This window comes from Hippoglossus stenolepis, chromosome 4 (genome assembly GCF_022539355.2).
Source record: "Hippoglossus stenolepis isolate QCI-W04-F060 chromosome 4, HSTE1.2, whole genome shotgun sequence".
Classification (NCBI taxonomy): Eukaryota; Metazoa; Chordata; class Actinopteri; order Pleuronectiformes; family Pleuronectidae; genus Hippoglossus; species Hippoglossus stenolepis.
Genome location: NC_061486.1, coordinates 21589578 through 21609086, shown reverse-complemented (window position 1 = coordinate 21609086; position 19509 = coordinate 21589578). Strand labels below are relative to the sequence as shown.

Below are 19509 nucleotides of genomic sequence, written 5' to 3'. Positions count from 1 at the left end.
AATTAGTTGTGAGGCTGCTTCATTTGTTGAAAAATCTGCAGTCGTATAAGCAAATATTTTAGGAAAATGTAGAGAAATGTAGACTTTGTCATGAACTAAATGGTTTAAATAGACTCTGGGTATAGGTCAACTCTCCATAAAGATAATAACTGTGGCTGCTTCTTATACATTTAGATTATGAAATATTTAATTAATATTTATAAAAGTGTGTTTTTTTATTGTTTGGGACTCAATTTAGTCCCAACATTTTTGCTAAAAAATGAACTTTTGTGACTGTATAACTTTAATAAAACAAAAGTCACAAGCTAAACTGTTTGTATGAATATGACTGATGTGTCTTTTCTCCACCATGCAGACAAAATCAGTGACTTGACATTGAACCCTGCTCCTCTCGGCAGATGGGTTAACAAGTCATCTAAACTCCTGCCAATCCCGGAGCGGCACACTTGTGTCATGTCATCTGGAGCTCATAGAGATGAACGCATCCAAATCATTTCAATGTCGACGGCCTCCAAATAGACAGTGAGCAGCAGACAGTAGATTAGCTTTAGATGTCATAGAGGGAGTGTCACCTTTCAAAAGAACAAAACGGTTTCAGGTCACTTTACAAGAGGGATTAACATCCAATTATTCAGGAAATATCTTATTAAACTTTACAGTGTTGACTACAGGGACCATGTTAGTGACCAGTGGAGGACCCTGGGCCACACACACACACACACAGAGAGAGAGAGAGAGAGAGAGAGAGAGAGAGAGAGAGAGAGTGTTAAGAAAAGTTTCCGTGGGGGGGCGGGGGTCTCTGATGTAAGCAGGCTGATCACAGATCAGATGAAGGCTCTTCTGATCCATAAACCCTAACCCCAGAACCCCCCCCCCCTCTCTCTCCCTCTCTGTCTTTGATGTTGGGGTTGAGTTAGTGCTCGGTCTGCTGCTCTCTCTAGCTTTGTGTGCGTGTGTGTGTGTATGGTGTATGAGAGCTGGGGCGTCTCTCTCTCTCTCTCTCTCTCTCTCTCTCTCCTCTCTGTGTGTGTGTGTGTGTTGTGCTGTCAGCTCTCTCTCTCTCTCTCTCTCTCTCTCTCTGTCTCTCTCTCTCTCTGTCTCTCTCTCTCTCTGTCTGTCTGTCTCTCTCACACACACGGTGATCTGCAGACCGGTGGGTAACACACCACCTCACCTCTTGCTCGCCGGTCTGCTTTCGACTCTGGAACCAACACAACCAATACTTTGATTAAGCGGGTCGTTGTTTTACAGGTAAGAAGTAACTCTTCATTGCTTTTAGACATGAACAGTTTCTGCACTTTAACGACAGAGAGTATTTCGCTTTATCTCGGATACAGTGAGACACGAGAACAGCAAACCTCCCGCCCATAGATGAATATTATTAAGTATTATGATTAAATACAGCCTTTACTGACGATGCGAGTTCTTTTAGCAACGAGTTCCAGCCACAGATTGTCGCTTTGCGCGTAGCAACGAGAAGTCACAATATAACGCGTTTTTAACATATACAACTAAAGTGTGTGGGAGCTGTGAGAGATTCATTCTGAGGAGCTTTAATCAGAGAGCATCAATTAAATCTGCGCCTGGTTATTTTAAATCTGTGCTTCACAACCTACCCCTGCTTTAGTACAGTTAAAGGTGAGGTTACTCTTGTGTTGGTGTTAATAATCAATAATGAAAAGTTAATTAATCTGTGCTTGACAACCTACACCTGCTTTCATGCAGTTAAAGGTGAGGTTGCTTTACTTGTGTTGCTGTTAATAATCTATAATTTAAAATTCAGTGACCTTTTTTATAGGTTATGGAGTGTATATTAAATTATAAACAAAGTAATCATATTATTAAGATCTTAAGTCTTTTATTGTTGCTTCCTTTTTTCCAGCCACAAGTGGCCCATCAACATGGTGTGGATGCTTCAACACACCCTCACACTTTTACTAACTGTGCAGGTCATATACTCAACTCTGGTAAGTGTTTCATTATATGGGGCATTTTGAGGCATATCTAGTTTTAGATTTTTTTCCGCAAACCTTTTCTGAACCTGTGTTGTGTTCACAATGGGTGTATAGACTGTCTGTTGAGGTGTTGTTCAAGGGAATGGTAAATAAAAGGTCTGTATTTTTATATCAATCAATCAAATTTAAATCACAGTCCATTCCTAGATATTCACAATCACAATTTGTCACAATTTATCTCAAAAGTTTCATCTTAACTCATCCCATCTCAGATTTGTTGTCAAGAATAATCCAGTTTTTTTTTTTAGATAGATTACTGTATGATGCATATATAGGTCTGGACTGAGTCTGCTTTTATCTGATGTGAATAAAAAGAATGATGAAATGCAGGAATCTCTAACTTCCACCAAACGACTGTGTCCCGCTCAGATTCCTGTGAGGGCCGAGGAGGAGACCAGAGAGTGCAGAGAACAGGAGTACAAGGACCGGTTTGGAAACTGTAAACCCTGCAAGCAGTGTGATGCAGGACAGGAGCTTTCAAAGGTTTGAATTATTCAGTCTTTTTTAATAACCTCATCTGTATGAACTGAAACTTTTGTTCGAAGCAGTTTTGTTTAAAGTGCTGTGTTCAAACAAGAGCATTTTCAACAGAGCCACTAAGGAAAATGTTGTCACTAGTTTATTTATTCTAAAAGGAAAGTATGGTAACACAAGGGATCAATTACAGGCCAGTTTAATCAACTTCCTTAAGCTAAAAACAGATGGTTTATGCTTGTGGTAAAAAGTATGAAAGAGTTCATGAACATATTGGACATCAGTGTTTATAAAAGTGTATCTTATCCAGTGAGCCAACATTATTTATCACTTCCTCTCTTTCATGCACAGAGCGGCCAGGCTGTTTGTAGAGCACCGACACTTCTTTAATCAGTCACACCCATACTTTTGACCTTCTAGAGCTGAATGGCTCCCATTGTTTTTCCCCGTTGCACCCTGTCCAACTTATTGTCTTCGCTGTTTGTAGTTACAGCCATGCCTAAGCTTGCTGCTCCCTCGGCGGGGAAAACCATCTTTCTCACCACCTTGGCCACAGGTTTTTGTGTGCTTTGTACAAACAGGCCTCTAGATTGTCAGTTAAGGTTGGTAAGCAAAGGCCTTCCTCTCTTTTACCCGGGTTGACAAACACAAAAACACCCCATTTAAATTGATGATGGTCGACTAAATATTAGAAACATCTGTATAGTGCAATACAGTTCCACAGTGACTGAAGCGGCCATGTGAATAAATCAAAACATCTCTGAAACTAAAAGGTGTACCTAATAAACTGGACGTGAATATATCTGGTCTATACTAATATATTAAACATGTTTTTTGGGCCTTAAAACAAGCTCCAGACATAGATTCTGACCCAATAAATTTCACTTAATTTTATCTTACTATGAGGGATGTCTTTGTATCAGAAACATAATGGCAGCCTTAAAGAATATCCTGCAGATTGACTTTATGTGGGTTTAAACGACACTACATGTTTTAGTGCTGGTAAAAAAAAGTCTGTATCACTCTTGACATCTGTTGAACACATGCATTTAAGCCCAGTTGCCTTTAATCTCTGTGCACACAGACATGCACTCTGTGGTTGGTAATACGCTTCAGTAGTCCTCGTGTTTCTCTGCCAGCCCAACAGGCATGAATGCTGCTCGCCACCCTGGGGTCCTGGTTAATAATTGGCTGCCTCATTCTTTCTCTGAAGGTAGCGGGATACCGGCTCATAGTGGAGTCCTGGGCCTGCACTCAGAGAAAGATTCCCAGAGAAACAACTTCTGATCCGAGCTCTGTGTAACCAAGACAATCTATCTATATTCAGGAAGGCAGGGCTGAGGGTTGGAAGGGAAGCAGACTTTTGGAGTCCCTCTGTGCAGCTGCCATAGAGATCCCAGAGGAATGTGTCCCAGTTTGCCTCTGGAAGCCTCTCTGAGGCGGACGGACAAACATCAATTAGCCCCTCCAAACTTACTGTAGCTAAAAGAACCACCCACACAGAGGGACCATTAAAACCAGTTCTTCTTTCTAACACAAACATATCTCACTCTAGGTTTCATTCATAGTAAGTTCCTCCGTCTCGGCTTGTGTCAAGCATGAAGGATAAGTAGTGAATTGCTTTCCAGAGCAGGCTGGAAAACTGCCAGCGACAAAAAAAGGCTGGAACACAACTTTAATGTGTCAACATCTTGTAGTATGTAGCAAGAGTGTAACATTTCCTTCAGCCACACTCCCAGGGCAAAGGACAGAGCGATGGATGGTGCTGCAGCCAAAAAGAGAAACACAGTTATGAGGAGTGCATTAGCAGCACAGGATAAAAATCACAGTGGTCAGTTATTCTTGTGTCTTAAGAAGCCAAACACGAAAGTGTAATAGCGTGAGGGAAACAAAGGGAGTGGAAGTGTGTTTTGTCCCCGTTAAAACGCCGCTTTAACCAACTCCCACTGTTTCATTCCCAGATCAGATGATTGGCTGCCCTCCTTGTGATTCCCCTCTGATCTCAGAAATATCTCTGCGTCTGAACTTGCTTCGGGTCTCAGCCAGCCCGACCCCTCTCTCCGCTCCGCACGGCTGTTTTGGTTGGCAGTCTCACCCGAACTAGATCAGGAGATGGGACAGGGAAAGGGAATTTTATCCATTTGCTTTTTTTGAATGGCTCTGAGGTGAAACCACCTAAAAGTTAAATATAACTTTGCTCTTTTCTGATGATTTTCATTGACATTTTTAAATGATATTTAATTTGATAGAAGTTTTTCTTGACAGGTTTATTATTTGCATACATCCCTGGTAGTTTTCTCCCAAATGCATTGCTTTATCTCTACATTTGCATAGTTTATAAACTATACCTGCAGAGATACATAAAGATATGGTCTCTTAGCTACCAGCCGGTGCATCATAGAGAATTAATTTGGCTCAGTCAGTTTGTGCTTGTTTTGTAGTATTTTTTGCCACTATTGTACCATGTACACACCCTGAAAATATGATCTTTTCAAGGAGGATTAACAGATTGACTATGTATTCTTTCATTGATGCTGGCAATTTACAATTGAGAAAGGCTTTTACTTTTTGTATAATAATAATAATAACACTCACCTTTTCATATTGACCTCAACACGACAGATTACCACAGAGTAATGTCTTTCTTTTTGCTGCTTAACTAGTCTCAGTGAGCTTTGTTAGTGGAGATAAAAGAAGAAAGGGAGCATTCCTTGATGTTCTGTGTGGCCTGGATCAGAGGGGCAGAAGTTGGCTTCACGTTCCTTTTGTTTCAGTGCTCTGACCTGCTCATGTTTACGTGGCATTAGCTCCCATCTTGCCATGTGATGCCCCACAGACAAAGCTTGTGCCAGTCCTGGGCTGAGTGAGGACAAACCATCACTGGGCCTCTTCTTCCTTCATATGGAAGTGGGCCACAGAATCAATGTGAGGTAGCTTGCGGTGGCACTTTCTGGAGGACCAGTTTAGTTTTAGGGTTCCTGCCTTTCCTGTCCCAGTCTGAGATTCTTTTTCTCGAGAAAGGCAAGATCATGGTTTGCAACAGATGGGGCATCCGAATCCTCTTTATTCTGCCTTTCCCCATTTAATCACTCATCAGCCACCCCCTCTGTTTCTCACTCCCCCCCCACCTCCACTGTTCACTACCCTGCCCTGCTGAAGAGCAAGGCCTAATATGGAGACTTCATAACAACAGCTGCAAAAGTCCAGCCCTAGATGGTCCACCTCGGGCCCGGCTTGGCCCAAGGGTTCAGTGTCAGGCTCACATGTGTTTGGCTGGAAGCACTGAATTCCTCATCTTCCAGCCTGACTGTACGGTGCCATCACACGATCACATCTTTGCCTCTAACTTCCCTTTTAATTTCTTGCCAGCCAGCCTGCTTCCCCAAACCCAACCCCATACCAGACTCTTGTGCCCACATTCCACTGGGACTGCATGCCCGGGCAGTGAAATGGGACACGGGTGAGGAGAGAATGAGAAGAGAGAAGCCCTGTTTGAAGCTGACCTTCACATTAATGATATATGAGCAACCCCCGACCCCCTTCCTTGTCTATCGTTCCGGCTTTGGATTGCAGTGTGGCAACACTGGATAACAGGAGGGCAGCTGCTCTGGAGCTGATAGTGAATGATCAATGTATGATGTCATGCCTGCAGGGTCTTTTCACTGTGGTGTACAGTAATATCAGATGTCAAATAAATGTCACTTTGTGGTTGAGGTCACCAATGTAATTTAGGGGATGTGAAGGTGACAAAGATCAGAAAAGAGACAACATAAGACAAAACTTTGGGAAATGGTCATGAGCAGCTGGAGTGATACTTAGAATTAACTACATTAAAAAACTTGTTAATAAGTGCTGATATTGGGTCACCAAAATGTTTGATATTTCTTTTAAACTTTGCCAGACTATGTTTCTTTAATTATAGTTGCTGTACAGAAATGTTAAATATGTCAAAAGGTTAATTTGACTCAGAAATGTGTGAAAAACCAAAAACAATATACACACTTGAACTTCTATCTTTATTCCTAGTCAAATAGTAAATTGGTCTCACTTTTCATGTCCTCCTTAAAAAACATCTCAAAATTTAGATTTTGCTTGGTTCGGTTGGACAATTTCTCAAAAGGTGGTTTCACATTAGATCACTCACACACTAGTCAGAAGCTGTGGTTTTAAAGTGCACTTTCAAGTGTTGAACACAAAAGAGTATTCATCGTATTTTCTCCATATACCTTCCTATAATCCTTGCCCCTTCCCTAAGTGTTTCCTTTGCTTGCTGGCCTCTCCATCAATGGGACACTCACTGAGTCTGCTCGGAGAGAGTCACACAAAAACACACCAATAAACTTGCAATAATACAACAGTGGGTGTCCTCCAGGGCCTTTATTATTCAAATGCCAGGCCTTTCTAGGTCTTGCAGCGGAAGGGCGCTCATTCATACTGAGAGAGTCAGGGAGATTATTGCCAGTGTAAGATGGACTCTCCAAAGAGGCAGGCCATTGTTCTGCTCTGATCCTGTGAGCCAATATCATTCTTTAATTCCAGACCCCCGGTAGTCCACATCCAAGCCCTCTTTTCACCAGCTGCACATCATACCAAATCACCAACCCCACCTCTTACCCGGTGTATTTCTCCTGTTAATCCCCCCAGGAATGTGGCTTTGGTTATGGAGAGGATGCCCGGTGTGTGCCCTGCCGGAGCAGCCGCTTCAAAGAGGACCGGAGCCTGCAGAAGTGCAAGCCCTGCTTGGACTGTGGATTCATCAACCGCTTCCAGAAGGGCAACTGCTCCACAACCAGCAACGCAGTGTGTGGCGACTGTCTGCCGGGGTGAGAGGAGAGACGCACCCCCACCACAACCTCATGTTATTTATAAAATGTATTCATCTTAAAAGATTATTTTGATGAAGAAGACAAACATGTCACAACACACACAAGTATCAGAAGTTGTGCACATCTGATGCTCCTATGTTCACAGCAGCTTTGAAGGTTAAAACATGTTATTTTGTTTCTTCAACAGATATTACAGGAAGACTAAATTAAGTGGTTTCCAGGACATGGAGTGTATACCCTGTGGGGACCCTCCACCTCCTTATGAGCCTCACTGTAAGCAACTTTCCTTTCTTTGACTTCTTCTAACAGTTGGCAGTCGACATCACTGGCTGCACGTTTTGTTGAATGGCCATGAATACGGGCTATTCATCCCAGCCCACAATACGTGATGTTTTATGAAGCAACAACAGGGATACTGTTTTCGAAAAGCAAATATGACCCGCTACAGCACACTATTGAACTCCTAGCCAAATGCTTCTAGAACCAAAACTCAAGCAGCAGTGCCACAACAAAGCCTGTACACACACAACATGACAGCACAAGGCCCTCGGAGTAATCAGAACCACTGCCTTTACAGGGTGGAGCGAGCCGCAGTTCATTCACTGAGCCAAGCAGCTATGCTATAAGTGCAAATAAACGCTTGGATTTATAAGCCGAGCAGTTCAAAAGCTGAAAAGGATACCACAAACATAATGGTGGATTTGCCAACACTGGATTACATTAGCTTCAACTATGTCACTCACTTTCAGCACTCAATTTGGATTAAATGAGCAAACCTCCTTGGACAAAACCTCCATTGATATTTTCAGACAAAACGTATCCCAGCACTGCTGCACTGTTCAACGTGGTTTTGTTTCAGCACCAGAGTAAACACGCCGGCGAGTATGCTGGTTCAAACAGCATTATTTATTGCCTTCTGTACAGATCCATTATGCTAAAAGGAGGCAGGAGGTGTGTTACAGTATGTTCACAAAGCAGTGCTCACATTCCAGGAGGCTACACATCCAATTAACTTCTCTCCTCCAGCCATTGTAAGTAGTTAAGCACAACCTTATGATTTCAGGTTTCCACATAAAACCAACAGGCGACTGAACTTATACCTTTGGTAATTGAGTGTGACTTCCTGATGGCAGAGGAGGCTGCAGCTGTTTCTGCAAAGGCTTATTTGGCAGCTTAAGCATCAGAGCGGACGCAGCCAGAGTTACCCCGTGTTAAATAAAGGGAGACAGCTCTGGCATCAGACAACAAAAAAAAAAGTTTGTTCAGTACTTGCTCACAAGTGGATCATGATTTCATTGGACCATCTTCTGTTTATTGTAGATTTTTTCCCCATATATTATATAGTTGCAAGCAGTATCCCTGTTTTTGTAATGAGTACTAGGCCTGGGACAACTGGCATCCCTCTGTCTGCTCATTTTTCCATCTGTGCAGCTTCCCCGTTTTGATACTGGAGGAGACCCTCGAAACAAAATGGCCATTGTGTCTGAGAACATAGTTGGTAGTTAGCCCGTACACAACTCTCAGTGGAGCATTTCCAAATGTTTGAAGGTCTTGCTCCCTCTCTCCAGTGTTATCTTGAGGAGAGTGGTGAAAACTTAAAGGGCAGATCATTCTAATAGGCCACACTGGCCCGGGGCAACGGTGCAGCTGTGCAGGGGAGGCAGTTGTAGTCTGGGGTAGACTGTAAATCTTCAACCACCCCTCCTTTCTCCTCCTCCCTTTTCCCCTTGTGGCTTTTTGGAGTGAAGTACAAACGAGATTGTGTTTTATGGATTCCTTTAGCCTCTATAATGTGTTTCATCTGCTGGGGTTTTTCACTATCATGGTAGATCTCAGAAGGCTGACTAGACCATACTAATACATACAGGCATGTAGCGATACATTCATACTCACAGGTAGGAAGAATACGACCTGCTCCGCGTAGCTTACCCCCATTATACACACATCCCATTATTACTGTTTCTAACCAGATTTACACCCCAGTTAGATGACTGTGTTATGTGTTAAAATGAAACATGATCCAACAAACCTCTTTTCCTCCTGATAACCTCAACTCTCCATCCTTTAATGTAAAGAAACCCCAGTACTGCCCCTGCTCACAGACTTCAAAGCTGCATACAGCTCTCACCATAGATGGCACAAAACATACATAAACAGTTACAGGAAATTGTCCTAAGTACAGCTGCCTGCCAGCATTTAAAACCAAAGCCTTTCAGTAATAATAATTATCAAATCCTCACAGCAATAATAATATTTGGTGTTAACACATTAGAAGAAGTGATAATTAAATTCTTCCACCTGAATGCTAGAAGAAGAAATTGATTCATGGTGAAAGATTTAAGAGAATAACAGAAGATAAGTTTCCCTTAGCTAAACTTATACATTTCATATTCTCTGTGAAATGGCATCAAATCAAATTGGCACCAAAAGCAGTGACATTTAAATGTATCTTAAACCAGAGCAAAGTGTATAGCAGTTGATTTTGTTTTTGACTGCACAGATGTCAAATGGTTTGGTCATGGTCTGAAGTAGTATAGTGTCTAAATAATAATAGATTGTATCATCAAGCAAAAACACAGTATTAGGAAGCACGTTTATGCTACTTCCAAACAACATTCTAATTTCTAGTAATAGTAATTCTAATTCTACACCAGTCTTAAACCTTAACATAGAAACTTCTTTTTATCCTATGCTATGGTAAATAGATGCACTTTTCAAGTTATGTCTTTTTTTATACTAACCAAACAAAAAATGTGTTCATGCCTTCATTCTATCTCATGTGATAATAATCCAAGGTTCTTGGTATAAATTTGTTGGTTTGAACCATTTAAAAAGTCTGCGCATGAAATAGAGAGCATCGTTTTTGTAGTTCTTAGCTTGAATACGATAAAGAGACATTTCTGTCATTCAGAGTTCAGGGTAAAACAGAGAAAGAATACTCTTAAAAGAGTCTGAAGAGAACAAAGTCAAAGATCCTTCGGAGGTGTAAATAGGTGCTTCTTTTATTTGGAGTATGTGGAGCTCCATAAAGTCAACAGACGGGGAGTCTGTGAAAGGCTGTGGTTTATTGGTCTGCCGTGTGTGAAGATAATATCAGCAGGTGAGCGCTCTTCAATGGGCCAGTGTTTATCTGTGTTTGCTGCAGCTACCGGGCCTCTGACAACAGACCGCCTTTGTGTTGTGGGACAGATGATGCTCACCTCGGATGAGTTCAGATGGACCCTGACAATGGAGACCAAATATAAACACAACGGTTAGATATTACGGCTGTGGATCACTAATACAGCACAGCTACATAGTGATCACTGCTTTGACAGACTTAGATGAGAAATGCTAAATAATACAGTTTTAATGAGATCATTTTTTTTATACACAGCATTTTATTACTTTAATAGTAAGAGAATACCTCTAAATGTGAGAATGTGATTTATGAGTTAGCAGGTGATATTCCCTTTCAGTGTGACTTAATCTTCATCCATTAGCTACACTGAATACAGTCATTGAATACAAATGTATAAATATTAAGTGCAGCTGCAATGATTTTAACACGCTCTTGCTATTAGTTTAAAAAAATATTTTATAACTGGTAATAAGTCGTGATTTTGACAGTGTTTACTCTTTAATGCTCCTCTGTTGTGCTTTCCTTGAGAGCTGCTTTGAGCTTTTCCTCTATTTTTCCCCCTGAGAAGGAATGTTAAAATACCCTTATCCCCTATCGTGGCTGAATAAAACAAGTGGCCAAAGATAAAGTAATGTTTACATTGCATTACAAAGAGCTCTTGGATGTGAAAAGGTTGAAACCAGTCCCCATGATTAATGGACTGAAAAGCAAACAGCAGGACTCACTGAAAAAGATTTGCTCAAACATAATAGTCATTCTTTATATTCAACATATTATAAAACTTTCTCTCACTGTTTGTTTTCCTGCATATTGTCACACACATTACAGCCTTTACTTTTACTGCTCTCTGTATTAACCTTCATCACAAATGCCTTTTTACATTACATTACATTACATTTAGCTTACGCTTTTATCCAAAACGACTTACAATAAGTGCATTCAACCATGAGGGAACAGACCCAGAACAACAAGAATCAGAATTCTGACAGAAAGAGCCAAATGACAAAATCCTCCGGTCGATTCAGAAATGTGTTAGTGAACTACGCAATAACTTTAAGCTTGTGAGTAAACTTAGAAATATATTAACACAGTCTTAAATACGGACATTTGTTGCGTTCCTCTCCCATGCAGTACAACAGCACAAAGGAGGAGACGTCCCCCAAAAGTAGATGTAGGGGTACAAACGTTCCACATACTGACTATGGAGGCCTAGACATATCAGTATCAACTATTTACACAGATTTGGTGTATTTATAACATTAAATCATCTTAAAGCATCATATGTCAGACATGCTGAGGTAATGCTGCTGCCTGATTTATCTGTTATCACACAGATGTCTGGTAAAGTCAAGGACTACTGTTTCTTTGAATATGATTTCTGAAATCATATTTATTGTTCATTTCAGAACAAGAAAGCATACTTGTTTTAATATGAAACTATATATGACCAATCAGAGGATTTGATATTATAGTAATTAGCGATTTCTGTCTAACACAGAGTGGAGTGTCCCCCACTGGAATGTAAGGGATTCATTTCAGAGGTATGATCCCCTAAGAGTATGTTACTCAATCCTTATAACATTTGCACTGTTAAAATGTCAACTAATCCACATAACTGAAGAGTGGGACTTAAATTTGTTTATATCAGCTGGACAAACTTAAAAAGAGCAGCCTTTTATGTTCTATGTTTCCAAAAATGACCAATGAATAAACCTTAAAGCTGCACCAATCAATAATTTCACAAACAATTGATCAATGAATGATGCATCATGGGGTTGTTCGTAATGATGAATCCAAAGTCCAGAGGCTTAGATCAACCATGTCTAGAAAACAGTTGCAGAAACAGGCAAGTATTGCTCTGATAAAGTGACTGCACAGTCCCTGCTCAAAACAGACAATCTTAGTGACTCTCTGGTGAACATAATAACTTTAAAGTAACCTTATTTATATCCCACCTCTCAAAACAGCCAAAATCTAGCTTCCGTGTGTTGCTAGATGTGTAAATTAGCATCAGGAAACATTCAAAAGTAATTTTTTTGTGTTTGCCTCTGTTTTAAATTTGCTGTTCAGTTTGAAGGTGATAGAAAGATCAAGTCCTGTTTTTAATCTGGCTGCTCTTTGTTCACATCGTTATAACAGACTGTGCCTTTATCTCCGATAAGTGTTTGAAAGGATAATTACATGAAGCCAAATATTTCAAACAACTGCGTCAGTTCGTTTGTCTTATATTGTGATATTGAGCGTTAAGCAGCACTAAACCCATGATGTTTTATATTTCTGGAAACTTTTGGCACAAAGAAGCGTAAATACACTCCTGACGTCTGTCTGATATGTTTTCCTCCATCAGATACAGTGCATGCTCACATTTGGCCTATTTCTAAAACCTGACCAGACTCTTGATTTCAAAGCTTGTTGAGCACGTGAGGGAGCCCGGGGGTGGAGGTGGGGTCGAACTCTCTGTAAATCATCTTCTGGGGAGAACGAGCGAGGGAGATAAAGAGAGAATCCACCACAGGCGTTTTCTCTTTGAACTTGTCAGCTTATTTCATTAAGCCTCAGCGAGGAGATGACTGGCCTAGGGCGAAAAGTAATAATTTGTCTCACGTTACCAGCAGCTTCGGATTGGCTGAGGAGTGTTGATTATATGAAGTAACTGCTCCTCATCATGTGTTATTCCCCAGTTTATTTTCATCACTGCGCCTCATTAAGGATTAGCTGTTGTGTCTGAAACCGTCAAATAGGTCTAGTCTTATATTATCACTCACCACATAACTAAAAGATGTGAACATCTGTGATTATGTCGTTAATCAAATAGTTATTTCACATTTCTCATCTGTACTTCACACTCATCTCCCTCCACAGGCAGTGGGCGAGTAAACCTGGTGCCGCTTCCCTCGGTGGTGACCAGCCCGCAGGACATGGCCCTGGCCGCAGTCATCTGCAGCGCTCTGGCCACCGTGCTGCTTGCCCTGCTGGTCCTGTGTGTCATCTACTGCAAGAGACAGCTGCTAGAGAAGAAGCCCAGCGGTGAGTATCAGCACCTGGAAGCACTGTCCAAAACAACATTTGAAATCTGAACAAGATGTTTCAAAATCAAGTTTTTGTGCAGGAAAAGTCTTTTGATTTGAGTCTTCAAACCAAACACAGAGGCTCAAAGAAAGCTTTGCAGACTTTTCAAGTACCACTGCAGCTGCTTTCTATGGACGAGCCAGGTTTGCATGTGCACGAGCACTGAACCTTGAACCCCTCTCCCCGGGTGCCAATGAATTCCCAGTACAAATTGTTCTCTGATCAAGACTTCCAAAATAAAGGTGTTCCAAAATGTGCTTGACTTATACAACCTCATTAAAAAAACAAAACAATGAAGATAAGATGGAGATAATGTATCTCAAACATGTCACCTGTGCTGAGCAGCCAGTTGTGTGGAAGTCGCACATTATTTTAAATGAGTTTTTGCTCCTCTCATAATTGTGCTTTTAACACAGTAAGTGCAGTAGCTGAATATTTTAAGTGACTTAAAATAGGATTATATAAAGGTGGATGAGCACGATTTCTTTGCTCTTTTGTCAACTACACAGACAGAGTGCCAATTCATCTGTCAGTCGTGATCTTCGGTGTAAAGCCTTATTAAAACCTAATGTTGCATATTTGTGGCAACTTGTATAATGAGCAGCATTCTTGAAGCCCAAAGTGTTTGAGTATGTGAAATATCCCAAGGCAAAGAATTAATGACATCATGTTTGTCTGGTAAGCTCACCTGAAACAAAGAGTGCGGTACAAGTTACTAAGGCGTTACCAGGTCTGTGTTTTTTTTTTTTAAAGTGGCGTGAAAAGAACACGAGTCAAATATTTTGTCAGTAGATTCCACTCAGTCCAAACACGCACCCCGCCCTTCACCCAAGCTGCTACAACATGCTAACACAGTGGTTTTTAAATTATACTCAAGAATTTGAATCAGCCTAATGGACTCAAGGGTTGTAAAGCATTTCCCCACACACACACAACAGAAAATCTAATTCCAGACTGATTTCTGTTATTATTCTTAATAGGAGCATAGAAAAGTAGAGGGTTGCCACCTTATAATAAGCATAATTTAGTTTATAAGCCGTCAATAATTGATTAACTGATTTTTAATTAGTCAACCCAGACAGTCAAGGGGATTAATCATGACTGTGTAACCCAAAGTTTACTCATATTAACAGCAAAGTGCTGTTCATGCCATTAATGTAGATGTGTGATTACCTCCACCGAGGAGCTCATGTTTTCATCTGCGTTTGTTAGCAGAAACTACTTAACCTATTTCCATGAAATCCGGTGGACGGGTGGGCCATGACCTAAGCAAAAACTCAATACATTTTGGTGCTACTCCAGATCAGGGGGCGGACCCAATATTTTATTTCCACTTTCTTAAACATTATTTTTCAATATTCATTGACTTCTCTATTTAGGGGACTGATATTTATGAGTGTGTGCAGTTTGAACGCATTTAATTGGGACTTGGTGGAGGTATGGGCTCTACCGAGTGCCATTCTAGTAATTATTATTAGGGACGAATTATTAAGTATTAAAGTGGTACCAGTAGGGGGTCGATTCTGCACTGGGTTGTTGTAGGTCTCAGTGGTTGACCGTCCTTCACCGTGTTTCCACAGCAGCCTCTCTGAGATCCCAGGACTGTCCGTATAGCGGAGCAGAGCTGTCCTGCTTGGACCCCCGCTGGCTTCACGACTTTCCCCATAGACACTGCTGCCAGTGTCACCTGGGCCCCGGACATTCCTGCGGTAGGACGTGATTCCGACTGATGTGATTTAATGCTACAAACTTCTTGTGAAGCCACAGCCACAATTTTTTTAATGTTTCTGATAACTGAAGATAAATATTATATTCTGAATTCAGCAGTTTACTGATGATGGGAATGTGTATATCAACATGTCGTGTGTGATGTTCAGGTCCAGTCCACCTTATCCCATCGCTGTGCTGTGATGAGAGGTGCAGTCTGGGCCGCAGCCATGACAACAGTCCCTTCCAGTCCCAGACGAGCCTCAGTGACGGGTGAGGACTGCAGCTAATTTATCCCCACAAGTAACAAAATGTGACCAATTAAAATCATCATCATCACTATTCAAACTGCCGGGCAACAGCATGACAGGAAACATTTTTCAGTAGTTCAACTGATCCAAACTACACAGGGAATAAACTGTTTCCAGTAAAACATGTACATGTAAGATACTTCACACAGTGATGAGAGAACTTGACACAGTTTGGTTCATTTACAGTAAACCTGGAGACAATACACAGGCTAACAGCTGCCCTGCTGCCTTGGGGGCAACGTTCTAATTTCCGTTAATATCAAAGATATAATTTACAGTGGCTAATAACACCCTTTGAAGTGCTGAGAACAAACAGAGGCATCTTGCCTGAATATGAAACACCACAGGGTGTGGCTGTGAACCGAGATTCACAGTGATATTAACCACAGCTTTCTTTATCACGCTCCCCCAGGAACCTGGATGAGGAGAGCACACCTGTGCAGCAGGGGGGACACCCAGAGTTTGACACCGTGGAGGCTGGTGGGATGACGGGGAGCTGGGAGCCTGCAGAGTGTTTGCCTCAGTGCAACTCAGAATGTACAGAAAGAATGGAGGAGGATTGTGAGGGTGACAGGGAAGAAGAAGGGTGCAGGTCAGGGGAGAGTTCACCTGAGAGGAGCAGGCAGATCCACAGTGAAGCTGTGACAGAAGTACTTCATCCCAAACAGCTCACGTCAACACAGTTAGGTGAGTCACTACCGATTTTAATGATCTGTTTAACTGTTTAATGATCCTGAGCAAAAATAAATCACTCACTCTAAATAAATAAAAAATTAGATACCAAAGAGCTGCCTTCACACCTTAAAGCCGTGTTCAGACAAGAACTCCAGATGATGTCCGCACATTTGGGTCTGGACTTTGTCAGGAGTTTGCCTTTCACACATAAACAACCCAGCAGGAGATTCTCCACTCAGACGCGTTCACAACATCAAAATAAACCCTTCGGCAGATTCAGGAGAGGGGTGGTGGAGCAGGCGGCAGAAGGATATAATGTATTAAGTCTGCTGAAGAGCTGTTTTTGTTGACAGCACATGAACACCGGTTTCAGCTCTTATCACCTTAAACTCTCTTGACATCTTCGTCTGTCTTCTATGTGTGTGGCACCGCTTTTTCATCATCAACATGCCCACTCGCTCGCGGTGAATCCTCTGGAGGATCTCTTGCTGTGTTGTCACATCGACCCATTAGGACATTCGGTTAGGAGAAACTCTAGAGACAGTGCGGAGCCTCTCGAGATTTGCGTTTTCACTTACAGCCTCTCTGGAGAATATTTGGAGATTAGCCGGAGTTCAGTGCATGTCTGAAAGCTGCTTTAGAGACTGTGAAAGAAGATTCAACCTCTCTCAAACCCCTGCACATAATTTACCTCTAAAAGACAGCCAATAATAATGTAGGACGTCCATTTCATGGACTGGGACATTGGTCTGTGTGTGTGTGTCCATGCTGAGCAGCTGGTAAAAGAAACTAGAGACAGCAGCACTAGTTGTTTGATGTGGACGAGACTGTGTTTAAAGTCGGCCGCTGGCTGACTCTGGGTAGATACGTTACTAATCACAGCGTGTCTGCCTTCTTCTTCCTGCTCTCTCTCCAGGATGACATGGACTTGTTTGGCTCGTGTTCCACCCTTGAACCAGCCTGGACTCAACAACAGCCGCAGCCAGATCCCGTTTCAGATTACTCACCCCTGCCATTCCCCCTACCACTCCCCCACACACACACTTTTAACTGCCTGCAGCTGACCTCAGAGCCACTGCTCAAAGAAAGAATCTGAACGAGTATGTTCATACATGTAAACAATAGCACTGTGGAGAATACTCAAAGCATGAGGGCAAATGCATGCACGCACACAAGCACACATACACAGAATGTGAACTCTCTGGCCCAGAAGGTGAAATTGAAGTTCAATCGTCGAGGAGTGTTGACTTATGAACACGGAGCAAAGATCCTGTACTCTGCCTTGAAAACGTCTCGCATCTTCACATGTAGGACGGAAACTGTACCGCTGAGTTAGCAGCAGGTGTTATGAAGCTTTTTGTACGTAAAAGGTAAAAATTTGAGGTGTGAAAAGTGTAAAAAGTGATTATGTCACACATTGAAGACAATCTTGATACGGGACGAGTAAAGAACAGGAATGTTTGAGTGATAAATATGTTGTAGATACTGTACAATAGTAAATAGGTCAATATTTTTGTAACATAGACATGACTGACAGTATGTTTGCTTCTCTTACAGTTATAATGTTGATGGATGTGAACACTCACTTCCACGTGTCATTTTTGTAAATAAACCATTTGAACAGTTTACATACTGAGGAATTTATACAATGCACTTCCAGTTGGACGTTCATCTAGAAGATCTGAAAAAAAACATAGCTTTACGACTAGGGTGGCTGTGCAGCAGGAGCTAGAGTGGGTCATCCACTAATTGGAGGGTCGGTGGTTTGTTTCCCAGCTCTTCCACTCACCTAAGGGCAAGACACTAACCCCCAAATCGCTCTTGATGACAGAATGTGAATGAGATGCCTGATTAATGAAGCACTGTGTGAATGGGTGAATGTTAACTATGACTTATACGTCCTGACTTATTACCTTGTTTGTTGGTTTGTAAACAAGATTACGAACTACACGACAGATTACCATGAAACTTTGTGTAGAGATGTGGTATATTATATACATTGCGAGATGAGAATAATTCATGGATCTTGATATAACAGTCAGGCACATTTACAGAACTGGTATGAAAGTGTAAAAATTGGTGGAGTTTGATTGAATTCAAGGAGACTGTTTGGTTGTCTCTAGTTTAGATTTACTGCCAGAAACACTTAATTCCACACTTCCTTTAATGCAAGTTCAAATTCTAAATTGATCAACAAAAAATATATTTTAACTATTTTGAAAACTCTCTGAGTCTTGGCTCATAGGTCCCAAAAATTTTATGGATGTCAAATTGTGATTGGAATTTTATTTTACACTTTGTAGGCAAACAATTCAACATTGTGAATCAATCAAAAGATTGACAAGGAAAATCTCTGGATGCTTGATTTGTGCATTTCTTATATTTCTAATATAACTACTAGTTCTGGACAATATTGCAAGTTTGAGTATTGGGCAGTAACCAGCCAAGAAGTGCTATACTACTCATGTGATATATGCTTATTTGTGTAAAGCACAAGTCTACACCAGGAAGTGTGTATTTATGTGATGTAAAATCTTCACATTGTTTGTTATCATCAAAAAATAAAACATAAGTATTCTTTAAATGAGAATGAATCACATTATGATGAGTTTGAAAGGCTTTCCATCAGTGTGTGAAATACCCCGTGGCAATCGGGGGGTACCCCGCTACCTATTGCTCTAGTGTTATGCATGTGTTATGCCTCCCCCGGATCATAATCCCCCGCCCCCCTGATGAATACATAAATTATAAAATCAATAGTGATGATTATATTTTTATTTTTTTTGATGCGTTACACATGAACGCACTAAGGCTTGTGTGGTGAAAAACTCTGATTATAGTCTTTACAGTATCCAGGTGGCCCTGCTCTTTTCTAATCACTCACACGTAGAACTGATCTTTATAAAAAAAACTGCTGAATTCAGATTTATGTTCCTGCATAAATGGAACGTCGCTTCTTTGACAACAATGAAGTTAAAACACAACGTTGCATTGTAATCTGCGGGAAGAACTTCTCTCCTGTCTGCAGCCTGTGTGTGTCCGCTCGTCTCTTTCGCTCTTAAAGATCACATTTATGTAATTATTAATCGAGGATGTAGGATCATGAATCTGAATTGTTTTCCGGTGACCTAGGGTCAGGCACAAACCCTGACTACCTAATACTGGACATAGTACGCTTTGAAAATGCATTTAAATGACAATTTAAGTCACAAAAAATGTTTTAAATATTCTTTCCAGAGACCCCCCAGAAGTTGGTCCCAGCTTTACATCACAAATCGGTTTTATCTAAGCCCAAACTGAGACAGATACCT

The 19509-nt window shown here is 41.3% G+C and overlaps 1 protein-coding gene across 2 annotated transcripts; it reads left to right on the top strand.

Annotated features, from left to right (window-relative positions):
* Positions 1-1060: 1060 nt before the first annotated feature.
* On the top strand, positions 1061-17826 carry tnfrsf19 (tumor necrosis factor receptor superfamily, member 19). 2 transcript variants are annotated; one of them, XM_035153887.2, is made up of 10 exons: positions 1061-1251; positions 1883-1967; positions 2385-2498; positions 7134-7312; positions 7503-7588; positions 13299-13463; positions 15089-15214; positions 15383-15485; positions 15936-16210; positions 17115-17826. In XM_035153887.2, exons 2-10 carry the CDS (start codon positions 1902-1904, stop codon positions 17117-17119), a joined length of 1119 nt encoding a protein of 372 aa, XP_035009778.1. In that variant the 5' UTR covers positions 1061-1251; positions 1883-1901; the 3' UTR covers positions 17120-17826. The 2 variants fall into 2 exon arrangements, with proteins under 2 accessions (XP_035009778.1, XP_035009777.1); XM_035153886.2 differs by having other exon boundaries at positions 15086-15214.
* The last annotated feature ends 1683 nt before the right edge of the window (positions 17827-19509 follow it).